Genomic DNA, 15,569 nt, shown 5'->3' on the forward strand with positions numbered 1-15,569 from the left:
ATTTCATGTACCAGTTTAGCTTTCAGACTTAAGTTTTAATTAATTTAATTACTTAAGTTTATGGTTATTGTGTTTTTATTGTAACTGTATAGTCCAAAAAAATCTTGTCATTTGCTTATGGGGTGATAAACAAGACTTACTTGGTATTCTTTGAGGTACTTAACCCGTTTGGGCCTGTCACATCGTATGACAAGCATTGAGTGTATAGGTAACAAAGCTCGTGGCTAAATTTCGAACTTTTCGTGGAACTAGTAGATAGACTCCGTTGATTTCTTCTAGCGGTAGTTGACTATTATAATTTCAGTTACTTTTAAATATTTTATCATTCCAGGTGGATGCTCCGAAGACTTTGTTCTTTGTTTTAATCCTTCGAGGATCGTGCCTTCCATTTATGAGTTTATAATTTTCTTTAGATATTATCTTTGCTAAACTTTTGTTAGTTATTTCAGATGGGTTTAATATAAGACTTATTCACATTCGAGTGGCTTGAATAATCGTATCAGCATGTACCATTAGATATAACAGGGCTTGCTCGACGAAAAAGAGAGGTTGAGACAATACTATTACTAACACGTTATCTGAAAGTACTAAAAAACATACGAATAATACATTAATATATTTTAAATTTGCTGATGTTTTATTTTAATTTGATGAAAATTACATAACAAACCAAAATTAACACTTGAGATACACATTGCAAGCAATACCAGTTCAGGGATACTAATCGCTTTCGTTTGGAGTAATTCATATGTATTTGGTGACGCACAAGTTGAAAGAAAGCGATAAAATTACCTCAAAATTGTTTTTAAATACAGTTAAGTAAGTAGAACATTTAGAGCTGAAATTACCTTGAATCATGTTATAGCATACAATATTTTATCAAATAAATAAGAAATTTGAAATGATAGTTCTAATTAAGGACGATATATTTGTTGTTTATTTAATTGTATTGATTTTATATTAACATATAAGAACGACAATGATATACAAATTTAAACATGTCAATAATATTTTCCTAGTCATTTAAATAAAAATTAACATAATCTTTAACTGATAGTTTATTATTTAATGAAGTAGGATAATACAATAAAATTAGATTCTTGACCTTGTAGAAATTAAATGGCAATATTACCGTAATTGTCATTATTATTAGTTGTATAATGGTTAAAGATTCTCGGAAGAGTTAATATCTGCATTAACTAAATAATATTAAGATTGAGATCACGTAATCCTTGTTGATTACGCCCATTATAACAATTTTAGAATTCTGAAAAATCGTGCCAAAGATATCAGTAGTCATTAATTTTGATGATTATGTTTTTACTTGTACTACTTTCATATAATGTTTCATCCTATAATCTTATTCAAAATATTTATACAAAAACATTTAGCCTTCATCCAAATTCAGCGTTAGTTTCTCAGGTTTATAAATTTTATTTATACATCTATAAACTGCAAAATTACTATACATAAAATTCAACAATAAAAAGTTATCAAATTTTTAAACATCATAACCGAAATATTGCTTGATTATCGAAATAAAATATTACTTTATTTTTAAACGGACGTAAAAATAATTTTATTGTTTTCAGCGATGCTCCTTTTATAGTCGGATCTTTTGTAGGGTGAAAAACCAGTTTCTTTCATATTACAGTCGGAAACTGTAACCCTACTCACAAAAACATTCCTTCTGATGACTATACTGCCGGAGTCGCAGTTTCGCTGCCGGAGATAGTAAAGAGACTGTTATCTATATTAGCAAGTTCAAATATATTTTTTTGGTTTATCAATGGAAACCCTATTACCGGTCAGTACTCTCCGCCCCTCACCTTTTTCACTATGCAACGTTCACCTTAGTTTAATCGAAATTCAATAGCGTAATGTGTACTTTCCTTTTTGATGATTCTCCGCTTAATGAAAATCAACATAGTAGTTGGTTTTCGAAAAGCAAATTGGGATGGAGGGAGTGGTTGATTGTAGATTTTTGTCAAATTGGAACAGTTAATATATTTACAAGGAAGTACAGTGCCAGTTAAAGAAATCCTAGTAAAGTGTTGGTAATATCTAACTGGGGTAGTGGTTTTCACAAGAACAAAAAATAAAGAAAAACAGAGAGGAAGAAAGCGATTGATATTGCAGAATAGTGAAAGAGATGAACTGCAGGAGAATCACTACTGATGATATATGTGTACTGCTAGTAGTGTAAATTTATTTTCATTTAAGGGGTTGTTTAATTATAATAGAAGATATGCTAAGAAAGACAATCCTTCTCATGTAGTTGTCTTTATTTTTCCTTGTTATTCCTTCAAAACTAAGAAGGGGAGCCTTAAAGCGATGGTAAAATTGCCTCCGTGTGACATATAGGTTAAGTGTTTGAGTGGATTAGCCATTGATGCTTGTGTGAGGGTAGGCTGCCCACATCACACCCCTTCCCCGAGGCTTGCATGAGAACTGGGTACTTCGTGCACTGAGCAGCCCTTTATTCCTTCAAAACTAAGTTTTTCCTATTTTTCCTTCTTTTTTTGATATACTCTTTGACCATTTGAGAATTGTTACCTTTTTGCATCTAACATGCAAGAGGAAAACCACCTGCAAGATACTGTAGGCAACTCCTCTCGAAGGGGGTGACTTGTTAGTATGGAAATGAAAGTAAAGGAATTGAAAGAATGCATAGGCTGGAATCATTCTTATGCGGTCCACTTTTCCTTCATATTCCCTTAAACCAATCAGACGTGTGTCTTTTTTCCATTTGCTCTTTCTTATCTGAGACATAATTGTTTAGTCTTCACCTTCTTGGAAATAAAATTGCCAAAAGGTCTCTCCATCTTTCTGATTGTATTTTAGTTTGGTTTGTTATACTGCCCTAACACATTTTGTTTCATTCATGTTTATTATTCTTGCTTACTATAGCTTGATACTGCGGTCCTACTACATCAAAACCAAAAACTCTCTCAAAAGCTAGAATCTCAGAAGATTGAGATTGCGGTTCTTGAAGATAAATTTACTGAATTGAGGGATAAACAGAAGCCATATGATAACAGTCTAGCAGTTATTCAGAAATCATGGGAAGAGGTATTGTATTTGGTTTCAGCATTTAGATGCTTAAGCATGATTCTGTTATTTAGCATAGATTTATGCTCTCTATAGCTGTCCTGTCAGTCTGATCCTCAAAGTACACACAGATAGACATTTTTTACATGCACGGACATGTTTATCCGTGTCCTGTATAGTGCTGCGTGTTTCTGAATGGAACTTTTGTCTTGCTTCTTTACTAGTTGGTTGGTGAGTTGGAAGTATGTTCCATCCGTTCAATGGATTCGTTAAGACATGGAAATGCAAGTAACCATCAGTCTAGTACAGAAGGTGAGAGATGCTCATTTATGCTAGTTTTTTTTCCTTGTTAACTCCCAAACTCTCTTCCCTCTCCTTCTAAAAAGGAACATAATGTGTTTTTCTGAAAAGGTTAGAAGGTTCTGATTCACTGAGGATAAGAGGATATGGTTGCTATCTAAGTTTGTCATAGAAGAAGATTTTGATGTAACAGTCCATGCTGGCTTCTAACTATGTATAACTTAGTTAGCTATGATAACTAACTTCTTTCATTAATGATTGTTGAATACTAATTTTAGCATCTAATTTTTGTTTTTTTACTAGGTAGGAACAAGAAGCAAAGATATTAAACTCCGTAGTAGACCATTGGTAGTGTTAATTAGGTAAATTTGTAGGCCATTGTATCCCTTTTCAATTAATTAGTGGCTCAACTTGAGATTATCAATGTAAGTGCTAGGGATACAATATTAAGCCTAACAGGAGGTGTGCAGTGATCTTAAGCTCCATTCCCTTCACTACCTTGTTCTAGTTTTTATCTATCTTCTCGGAACTCTTGAAATAAAACACGGAAGTTACTGTAGTGGAAAGAGATAGGATTCTTTACTGTAAGGTGCTTTTTTGCTTCCCAATACGCTCTTCAGGTTGGGTGTTGGTTTTCCAAAAGCAGATGGTGAACTCTAATGCCTTGGGTTACAGGGTATGGTGCAGAACGTTCTCTCACATTGAACACCAGGGTATATAGTACAGTTTTCCGTGCTTTTTGTTTTCGTCCTTTTCGCTATCTAGCCAATATTGTCTTATTCTCTGCACACTGCTGTTAAATTTGTGTGTTATGTCTATCTAAGCGGTACTTAATACGGTTGATGGACCTCAAAATATAGACCTCTCGTTGTCTTACCTTGAATACTAAGAATTTGGTAGAAGTGCTATTGCTGGTGTTGTGTTTTTCTAAAGCCGTTTTCATACATATTGTTATGGTAAGATAGATTTATTCTGAAGATTCCTTCTCTTTTAACTTAGAGTTGGCGTTATTTGGTCATCCCAGTAAAAGAAAAAAGTTGTAGCTTTAGGTTTCTGAAATTGCATCAATTTTGTTTCTCTTATCTATTCGTTATCACCTTGTTGCTAGATGGTTCTTTCTATGCATGTGAGGATTCTTTCTTAAGTCGCCTGTTACAAACTGGTGCAACTGAAAGCAGCTCTGCTGTTAACAATGTAACTCAAACGGAAGATGAACACAAGCAAATGGATGATGAAAAGATGATGAAAATATTGCAGAATATAGTAGCCACTGTAGATGACATTTGGCAAATGAAGGACAAGTTGTGTGCTGCGGTTCTCAAGGTGCTTCCTGAAGACGGTAAAAAGTTTTCAAATGTTTTTTCATCTCTCTGAGACGGCTGCCTTATTCCTTCTCCAGCTTTACTATATTTTAAGTTTTTGCTCTGTAGGGTCATGCCTCCAAAAGTCATCAAATGATTTGCGTATAGGAGTTAAAAATCTGAGACAAGCAATAAATGAACTACATCTGAAGCATCGATCCCTGGCTGGTGCATTACAGAGCCATAAAGATACCGATGCTAAGTATAAAGCCGAGCTTAAGCGTTTAAGAGGTAACTCCCTATTCTTGAGTCAACCATGATTCAACTAATGGTTAATGTTTTGACATTTTATTATTGGAAAACTCAAAATACTCTGGAAATTTGAAATGCTACGTTCCAGTTTGTCATCGTAGGTGCCAACTTGTTTAATTAGTCAATACTGTTTAACTGAGCATGTTGCCTTCGTTGATTTGTTTAAACTTATAATGTTTCTTTTTACCGGCAGAACTCTGGTCACTTTGGCGCAGTTATTGTGACTACCACTCTTTTCTCATTTAGTATTGTTATTCTGGTATGGCTGTAGTGTATAGGATGACTTTCGCTTTAGTCATCAAATCATGATGTCAGAGATTTCTGAGACAATAAGTGCTGAACTGGTAGAATTATTAACAGCTATTTTCCTTTGCCATGTGTTGTTAATTTTTTTTTTTGATTTTCCTTGTGAAGTTTTCTCAAGCCTTGGTTTAAATACAGGTGGAAAGCAAAAAAATATATCTTCACCGGTATGTTTAAGTAAATGAAAACATTGGACCGCTGTATTATGAATATCAAATGCATTATTGTGATCAAGCAAATGCATTTTAGAATTTGTTTCATGTGCTTTTTCTGATTTATTCTATAGGCTTTTCAGTCAAAACTGTCAACTTTTGGTGGTGCATTATGAATATTAATTCCATATGGGCCTAAGGTTGGCTTTCAAGATTAACTTTCATTTCATTTATTATGAAGGGGAGTTGGAGAGAACTATTGCGGATTTGGACGAAAGTAATAGCAAGTTGGCAATTCTAAAAGCAGAGAAAGATGCTGCCAAGGGGGTCCATTTCCCTGTCCTGAATCTTGGAAATAAGCACACTGGTAATGATAAGGCGAGAGATAAGCAGAGAGACATGCAGGATATGGAGACCACACTTAAGGAGTATTTGGTAATTTACTGGTTTGTGCGTCTACACTCATGTTTGATCCCACTTAAGTAGGTGAATGTATTATATGAACAAGATCCTGTTTACAGGACCAATCTTCTTTTCGTTTATTCGAACTCAAGCGTCTTCATGAAGAAAGGATCGATATATTGAAGCAGTTGTCCAACTTACAGGTTAACTTTGGTTTGATTGATTTCCTTCTTCCATTCTGTTGTTTGTTAGTGTTCTCTCTGTTTTACCGTTGTAGTACCTCGTTTGTTTGCTTCTTCACTAATGTTTTGAATGGATACTTCTTGACAGAACAAACTAAAGAATGTGAAAGTCATATGCTCTTCCCAACCATATGCCTTGGTTAAAGATCAACTTGCGAAAGCTAAAGCAGATGTATCTCTGTATCAGTCCCTATACAAGAAACTACAGGTTGTAGCTGGTTGGTAGTTCACTTGTATTTTGTTCTTTATTTGGTTTATCTTCTTGTTTTAAATTTTTGTCATTAAATAGGTGGAGAAAGACAATCTTTCTTGGAGGGAAAAAGAAATGAATTTGAAGAATGATTTAATTGATGTATTTCGGCGATCTTCCACTGTTGCTGATTCCAGAATAGCCTGGCTGGAAATGGAGATACAGAAACACATGCAAGAAAGAAGTATGATTGAGGCTAAGCTGGAAGAAGCATCAAGAGAACCTGGTATACCGAAAAAGCAGTTGCTGTTGATTACTGTTCCTTTTTTGGTTAAAATGTGTACTTTAATGTCGTAACAGGCAGCACTATTTAACTATAGATGCCATTTGTTTCAGGCAGGAAAGAAATTATTGCAGAATTTAAAAACTTGGTTTCTTCATTCCCTGAAACAATGGGCAATATGCAGAATCAACTAAGTAATTACAAGGAGACTGCTTCAGATGTTCATTCACTACGAGCTGATGTTCAGTCACTTTCCAGTATTCTTGACCGAAAGGTTTTGGTGCTAATCCACTAACTTTTCCTATTCCTTTATTTTTCAACTGGTTAGCTATTTAAATATAATGTTTTTGTTTGGCTTTTCAATAGTCTAAAGAGCTAGAAAGGTTGTCTGCCAAATCAGCTTCCCAAGTGACTGAAATACTGAAGTTACAAGCTATGGTATGTTCAACTTTGCTCCAATCTCTCTGCAGTCTTTCATCATCTATTTTCTGGATGCTGTTCTTGTTGGATGCTTTATTAATTTCTTGTTAGTTTTTACTTCATTGCATCTGGGTAAGGATTTCACTTGCATTTTTTTGGCCTCTTCTATGAGTGTTTTCGATTTCAGGTGCTTGACTGAGTACAAATTTTAACATGAGATTGCTCCTTGGTTTGAATTTCGTGCCACAGGTTAATGATTTGAAAGAGAGTGATACGCAGTTAAAGCTTATTTGGGAGATGTATAAGCGTGAATCCGCTTTCTCAAGGTAAGGCATGGTTAAATGCTTATTGTGATTAAGTGTAAGTCATTTTTATTTTTTAAGAGTTTACTGGTGCACGCTTAATGTCTCTCTTGTGATTAAGTGAAGTCACTTTCTTGTGATTAAGCGAAGTCACTTTGTTAAAGAGCCTTTTGTGGACTAATTGCTTTTTAATTAATCATTGAGGAAAGCAGGGGAAATAGGAAGGGTTGGGCTCAGATAGTGTTTACTGGAAGTTAGAATTGAGCAGTAAACAGGGAAGTGACATTAGTGTTATTTCTTTTGAAATATTTTCGTTATATACATTGGATTAGTGTGATGATGGATTTTCTCAAATAATTTCTGTTTTAAATTGGAGCACCATATTGTGCCTTAATGCAATGATGGGTTTAGCTTGGAATTTGTTATATCATGTGTACATAGAAAACATTTCGTCCTTTATATTTCCGAATATGACATGCTTCTGTCCAACATCAACAACAACGATAACAAACCTAGTGTAATCCCACAAAGTGGGGTCTGGGAAGGTTTCTTCCGTCCAACATCATGCTTGTAAATCAAACGTATTTAACTGGATATATCACATTGTCATTTTGGTTTCTTACGGTGCTTCTAATTGCAATTGAGCTGCCAAAGGTACTTTTGACCAAATTGTATGTCCATGCTTGACTTCACGATGGTTTTGGAGAAAAAATGAATTGGTGAATACTTTCCTCCCTTTTTTTTTGTGATAACAATAGTTTCTGGGCCAGCTTGCAATACTTTCCTATTTGCACTGAAGTCCTTACAATCACTGTTTGCAGAATCTCTTCTTCCAATTTGTAATACTGAAATAGCATTTAGTGTTCTTTGATAGAAATCCTTGCTGATAAGCTATTGAATTTCATATATTTTAGGTATGTAGTTCCTCAATGGGCATATATCTTACTTGAATGGATCTTTTTCTTCACTGAATTTTTGATAAAATAATTGGTGCGCTATGCTTCCAAACATTACCATGGTGACCGCAGGGATGTTTTTGAGGCTCGGGATTCTGAGTACAGAGCTTGGGCTTGTGTTCAAAGTCTGAAGACTTCTCTTGATGAGCACAATTTGGAATTAAGAGTGAAATCTGCTATCGAAGCCGAGGCTAACTCCCAGCAGAAGCTAGCTGCTGCAGAAGCTGAGATTGCAGAGCTGAGACAGAAGTTGGATGCTTCTAAAAGGTCTGTTCAACCACTTGTTATATTGAATGACGAGTCATCATAGTGCTGTTGGTAGATCATTCAGAAAATTGTATGTGTGCGCTTAAACGACATCTTCCTAAATAGGGGTTGAAATTATTATGTATTCCCATACATGAAAAACTCTTAAGTCGAAAGTAATGGTTGGAGGGGCACAAGTCCACTATTAGTGGGAAGAGTGGATTTTAGCCAGGTTGTGAGGATGCCCATGCCTCCGGCTTCATTTCACTTCTAGCGGCGGCCCGGCGAATTTTGTGGCCTAAAGCGAAATTTTATGAGGGGCCTTAACTTATTTTATAAAAGAAACTTTTTTATTTGCAGTCTATTTTTCTACCTTTTTTAGATGTAAAGTTATTAATAATTTTCTTATAATCAGTTTCTCCTAATACGTCTTTCTCAATTGACAATATAACTAATCAATTTAACCTCTCTTGAGACATTGTTGATCTTAGGTAAGATTTATCAATTTTAATTTTGAAAAACTTATTTCCGCTAAAGCAACGGTAACAAGAATTATTAACATTATTCTATAAGCAATATACGCATTTGGAAAAGAAGTAAATCTTTTTATTTGATTGAGTATATCAATTAAACTATTATCTTCTAATTGTACTATTTTTCTTAACATATTTAATTCAGAAAATAAATCTAAACCATCAATATCGGATTGATTATTAAGTCTTAGGAACATTCAAGATTAAGGAAATATTTTTTTCAAATTTTCATCATCTACTGATCTCAGTTTTTTACCGTTAAATAGAAAATCAAAAATATTTTCATATGCTTCGAATTGTTAGATTTTGAAGTGAGAAAATAGCGTTGTCTACTATGTATAAAAAGTAATCAACTCTAAAGGACTCTTCGAAAGATTTTGAGATTTCATTATCAATATTCTCATCAAATTGTTTCTTCCTATATATCACACGTTCCTTGTGAAATTTGGGTTCGATTTTCATTTTAAATGCAATTTCCTTAGCAAAAATCATAGCAGTTGCAAATCTTTCTTCTCTATATTTGTTGAAGAAATAAATCAAACCTTTTCACTTCACATAACTTTTTTTAAACTTATATATAACCTATTATCTGTAACAAAAAATGGCCTCCCACAAATGTGGGGCCTAAAGCAGTTGCTTTACTTGCTTTAGGGATGGGCCGCCCCTGAGCATGTTTACCAATCAAAGTTGCAGTAGTGGAATCTTATCTTGATGGTTTTAGGAGAGGGCCTTGGGCTTTGGAGAGAAAGATGGCCCTGGAGAGTGTTCGGGGATTTACTGAGTATTCTATGGTGCAAGCTTCATGGAATTGTCGAGATAAGGGAGATTTTGAGATCCACACCTTCGCTCCTGATGTATTCTATATAACCGGTCAGTTATGTTGGGAGAATGAATCTTTTCTAGGATGCTAGTTAGTTTTGATGCTTATGGGCGTTTGACCTGGATTTCACCAGCAGGTCCAATTGGGTCATGAGATTCTGAGATAAATGCGGTAGTCGATGCTCATTACGTTCTTCCATATACCTGTGGGCTTATTTTTCTAGCTTCTTTCATATAAATTGGTTCAAGATTGCAACAAAGGTAATAGGATTATTTGCATTTCTAGTGTTGAGAAGCTTTAAAATATATATGGTCTTTTTATCAATTTGATAGAACTCTTCTTTTCCTTGTTCCTTTTTTGATAAAGTAATAAAATTCATTAAAAAAGGGAAAAGCCTCACCCGTATACAAGAAGTATACTAATAAGTCGAATTTTCCTTGTTCCTTGTAATAATTAATTAGCGTCGTGAAGAATATTCACAAAGATTGTTAGTTGTTACTTCAGGGAACGGTCTAGACTCTCGGAAGTCTTGAAGTCCAAGCATGAAGAAACTGAGGCCTACCTCTCTGAGATTGAGGTCTGTTTACTGCTTAACTTGTATGTGCTTATAGGTCAGTTGTATAGAACACTAGCTTTGTAAAACAATCTGAAAGATTAGAGAGATTCGTTTGTTCCAGACAATTGGGCAAGCCTACGATGATATGCAATCACAAAATCAGCAGCTCTTCCAGCAAATCACAGAGAGAGATGATTACAATATCAAGGTAATATATCTGACAGAAATGCCTTCAATCTGTTATCATTTTTGTAAATTTGGCAAAAATCTTCAACTAATTTATGTACCATTAGTTACTTAGAGGTACCATTAGTCCTCCCTATTTGCTCTAATTGGTGAATTCTGTTATTTGTTGTCAATTAGATGCTTCATGAATCAATTAACTTCTTCATGTGAACTAAAGTTGCATCTTGGTGGAGGAGTCAGTAAAATTAGGGAGAAGCATGGTTTTGGTATTTCTGTTCAGACTTTATTTGTCAGATGGTTTCGAGTGATTAACTTTTGCTTTTGGTTTTACATCATATGACAATGAGAAAAAGTGATTGACTATGGGTGTTCATTGTTCCTGGTGAATGATTTACACTGCTTAGGGGTGTTAATAATTTCTGATGCAACCTTGTTACTACCTCTCTATTGGTTTACCATACCAATTAACTCTTTTACGTCTAAATGCTCAGCACTACTACGGTACTACCCCTCCAGTGACCCTGATCTACATTTTCTGTTTTCATCAGTGATGACAACCCACCATACCCAGTTATTTCCTTTCTTTTTTTTGATAAGGATAAATATTATTAATATCCAGCGACAAGAGAGTGCTATAAAATATATACAAGGGGCAGCATCATTACTTACACCAAAAATAGAGTAGAGAAATACATCTGTATTTAATGCTAATTGCAGCTTTGGATTTGCTTTCAGTAAACATATTGACTTGCTACTACTTCCATGGCTATCTTTCATCAGCCATTACTCTCTTATGCGTATTTATTTGGGGAAACTGCTTAGAATGTTTTCCACTGTCCTAGTTCTATGCTGGTTTTATCCTTGCCCATGGTTTTCACCTTCACAGCATTAGTTGCTTTTCTGTGACCACTATTTTAGACACTCTTCCGTAGCTTTGCATTGATATTTTGGGTTTTTAAAGGAGTTTTCTATCCACGATGTTTTAAGGAGTTTTGTTGTATCAGTTCAAGATCTTCGAGGATACTCTGAAAAACATGCTTTACATGATTGCTGGATTGCACACTCTGAACAGTCATCAGTCTTTGCATTTCTATTGTGTCAGGTTTCTACTGCTGCCAATTTAGTACTATCTGATAAGTTTATCTTCTGCTCCTTAGCTTGTTTTAGAGGGACTACGGGCAAGACAGCAGCGGGATTGTCTGGCCTGGGAAACTCAAACCATAGAGAGAGCGGTTGAAGATGCCAATACAGCGGTCAGTTTCTATGAAATGAAAGCTGCCAAAGTTGATGACCAGGTAATTGGGGATCTTCTTTGGAGTTCCAAATGCTTTATATTGCTGCAGGGACTTAAAGTGTGTTTGTTTCCTTTCAGTTGAGGGGATGCTCAGATCTAGTTCAGAAACTTGCAGAAGATAGGATTCAGAGTTCTCTTGCTCTGGAGAACACCCAAAAACGGTTGTTAGATGTAAGAAAATCGTCCCAGCAATTGCGGGAGACACTGGAAGAATTGCAGTCCAAGATAGACAAAAGTCGAGTTGATCTTGCAGAATTGCAGATAGAACTAGAGAAAGAGAGGTAAATTGGAGGTTAATGTTTGTCTGTATCCCGAGTACCAATTTAGCTCTTAAACCAATAGTCTCTTATGCATTCCCTTATTATCTTGTCCTCGCGTTACTTGACTAGGTTTGAGAGGAAAAGAGCAGAGGAGGATGTAGAAGCTCTGAGGAGAAAGACTTCACGGTTGAGATCACACATCGAAGGGTCATCTGTTATTGAGAAGCTTCAGCAGAAGCTAAGGGAATACAAGGAAATACTCAACTGTAGTATTTGCTTTGATAAGCGAAAAGAGGTAGGACCAACTGACTTTTTTCTTATTTCTTTGGTCGATCAGCATCAGGTAGGTGAAGCTGAAAAAACACATGAAATGTCACATCTGTTGTAGGATCCACTGGTTTCTGATACTGGCAGCAGATGGGATGAAAAGATGATGGGTTCTTAGTTTAGATTGGTTATTGAGATAATAGTATGAGCTATCCAAGAGATTCTTCAGTGATGAGATTCTATGGTTTTAAATATTGGGAACAGCCAGAATTAATGAGACTGAATAGTACATATAACCAAACATGTGCTTGGCAGTAGGCTAACTGCAATATAGATATTAGGTGATCTTGTCTGATGTGGATGAGCGTAGTGATAGACTGATACTTCCCCCATTTTGTGAGATCATAAGAGATTCTGAATGCCAACTTATTGCGATGATTGGTTCTCGTTTTGCCACGGTGTTAATAGAACTAGTTTTCTCCAAATATTTTTTTTTTATAATGGTAGCATCTGGCCAGTTTGCGTGCACCTCGACTATTCCACCAGGTACTTGTTACCTCCCACTAGGATAGATATCAAATATCTTTGCCTACCAAGGACTTAAGCAGATGGAAAGAAATCACCTTTTTTGTCTTGGCAGCGATTTGAGCCTTAGTCTCCAAGGTTTCCACCCAATTTATAGACCCCTAGGCCACATCCTTGGGTGTGTCTATTTTTCTCCAAACATGTAATAATCTCCTTATTGAAGAAAGAATTTAACCTTGCTCTTACTCTTTCTACCGATAACTGTTTTACTGAGAGCTAAGATGTCTTTATTACATTACAGGTTGTCCTCACGAAATGTTTCCATCTCTTTTGTAATCCGTGTATCCAAAAAATTGTTGAGACTCGTCACCGCAAATGCCCTGTGTGCTCTGCAAGTTTTGGAACAAATGATGTGAAGGCTGTTTATATCTGATAAGAAACATGAGAATGTCTAGGCCTTATGCCACTGGTGAAGCCAGATCATCATCCAGTGATTGTCTGGGCATATTTACGCAGGTAATAACATAAAAAAGAAAATTCTGCTGATGGTTGAAGTTGGTGGTCTGCATGAACTTGCTGGTACTGGTTCAAAGGTTATTGATTTTGTTTTAAGTTTTTGCTTGTGCTGTCCAAAGTTGTTGATCATGTTAATTTAACTTTCCTTTCTGTTAAGTGAAGGCACTTAAGTTCAGATGTTTGGTTACTAAGTGCTAGAGTAGATGCAATGCCTGAAAGACAAGCTTGCTTCACCGCGTTGAATCTCTCCCCCCCCCCCCCCCCAAAACCCACCCCACCCCCCCTGTAGTGTTTATTGTTCATAGTTGCTGCTTGACTAGGTATGTAGTTCAAGTCTTTAAGAAAATTAGCTCCGGTCAGTACTAACATGTTCTACCTTGACATTCGCAACTACAACTGCAAGAGGCAGCATTAAGTACACTTGTTGCAGAAGGCCTCTGCTCAGGACCAGTCAATTTCTTAGCAATTTCCTCACAAGGTGCATATAATTAATCTTCTCTTTTTTCATTTGATTTACCATGGTCTTGCGTCATCAGAAAAAGAGGACGGCTAGTTGATAAATAATTTTGGGAATTCGAGAAATGTTTGCTCATTTTAACAAATTTATTTTGTTCTGCTTCTTGGTCAAGTTTTAGAAAACAAAATAAACATTTCCAAAAAAAAAAAAAGAACCAACAGCTTGAAAGTTGTTTTTGGGTGAAAACAACTATTGTAACTTTAAGAACACTAGCAGTAGCAGATGTGTTTCAGCTTTTCGTAAAATTATCCATGAGGTATTGGACGAGACAGGCCCAAACACCAGGAGTTGGAAGAAAGTAGGTAACCTCTTTGATGTTGTCTAGACAGGTTAACTCTTGGAGTTGTAATTATATATGTGTTTATTTTTGACTTGTATCGAGTAGCGTTCGATTGGAAAGCATAATCAAAATATACAAGCTCTTATGGTTTCTGGTGCTTCAATTGAACATTACCAAGTAGTGACAATCATCTCGTTGTCTGATCTGTTTGTAATTTATTAATTGTGGAAGTGTATAGAGTGTTGTTTGAGAGATACTGCAAGGCAATGAAGAGGTCGCACTGACTTGTTATAATGGAGGAATGAGCCTTGGGGGGGAGGGGGTTAGAAAAAACGATGTAATCATTATCTAACTTTGCCAAGACCCTGATTTAGCCCTTGGAACTGCACCTCACTCTGATCCTAACTCTTTCACAATACTTCATCAACACCAAGTTGGAGGCTAGCAAGTGGAAGTCAGTGCATGCCTAGGGCCTAGCTAGGCCTGATAAACTTGATCTAAAATATATAGTATTCATGTACTCTGCTCTGCTAAGAAAGAATAACAAACTTGTGACATTACGCTCTGCTGTCATAGTTAAAGAAGTTTATCCTTTTCTTTTGTGTCATAAACAAACGTTTCCTTTGCTCTTTCCTGCGTCGAATGTGTTTTACAAGGATATTTAATTTACAAACTTTTTAAACATAAGGTAAATTTGTCTTCTACTTCACAAACTTTGTTTTACGTATGCTATGGCAGTTGATCATGTTTAACTGATTAATTAAGAAAGCGTCGACACAATTTCCAGATTACTAGAGAATTTGTATAAGTTAGGTTCAGATAATTGCTCTAAGTAGCGTCGAAACATGTCAGCTCTATATAGTTGGTGATTTCTCATAAAATAAAGGAGTACGAGATAGAGGCTATTTGATAAATACGACATGTGAACGTTACAGTTTGACAAATCTATAAACATATATATATAATTCCAAAGTTAATTAACTAGTCCTAAAATTAAATCGTCCTTTAAACACGAACAGAATAGATTGCGTGAAATACAACAATGATAGAAACAAGCTAGCGTTATAAATCTTAAGCTTGCAACTTTACCTTTCATCTCGGGTGGAGCTAGAGTATAGTGGTCGACACTATGTATTTATCTTGAAAATCTATTGAATATGTATTATTAATTTTAAATTTAATAACTTAAAAAGATTAGATTTCTGAACCCATAAACTATAAATTCTGCGGCTACACAATCTAGCTAATATATAGTGGAGAGGAAAATTCAAGTATGTATGTATTAAACTGCTACTACATACATACCTCTAAACTACATATGCATGTGCTTGTTACAAAATGCAGGCACTGTCAAA

The 15,569-nt window shown here is 35.5% G+C and overlaps 1 protein-coding gene across 1 annotated transcript; it reads left to right on the top strand.

Moving 5' to 3' along the window:
* The first annotated feature begins 1,605 nt into the window (after positions 1–1,605).
* Positions 1,606–13,650, top strand: LOC107766185 (E3 ubiquitin-protein ligase BRE1-like 1). Its single transcript, XM_016584930.2, has 19 exons — positions 1,606–1,807; positions 2,911–3,072; positions 3,276–3,363; positions 4,460–4,690; positions 4,782–4,943; positions 5,661–5,854; positions 5,941–6,024; positions 6,152–6,271; positions 6,353–6,539; positions 6,650–6,810; positions 6,903–6,974; positions 7,206–7,282; positions 8,287–8,481; positions 10,318–10,390; positions 10,491–10,577; positions 11,713–11,850; positions 11,928–12,130; positions 12,239–12,404; positions 13,203–13,650. The coding sequence occupies exons 1-19, from the start codon at positions 1,790–1,792 to the stop codon at positions 13,332–13,334; spliced, it is 2,550 nt and encodes an 849-aa protein (XP_016440416.2). The 5' UTR covers positions 1,606–1,789; the 3' UTR covers positions 13,335–13,650.
* The last annotated feature ends 1,919 nt before the right edge of the window (positions 13,651–15,569 follow it).

Source organism: Nicotiana tabacum, chromosome 12 (assembly GCF_000715075.1).
Source record: "Nicotiana tabacum cultivar K326 chromosome 12, ASM71507v2, whole genome shotgun sequence".
NCBI lineage: Eukaryota > Viridiplantae > Streptophyta > Magnoliopsida > Solanales > Solanaceae > Nicotiana > Nicotiana tabacum.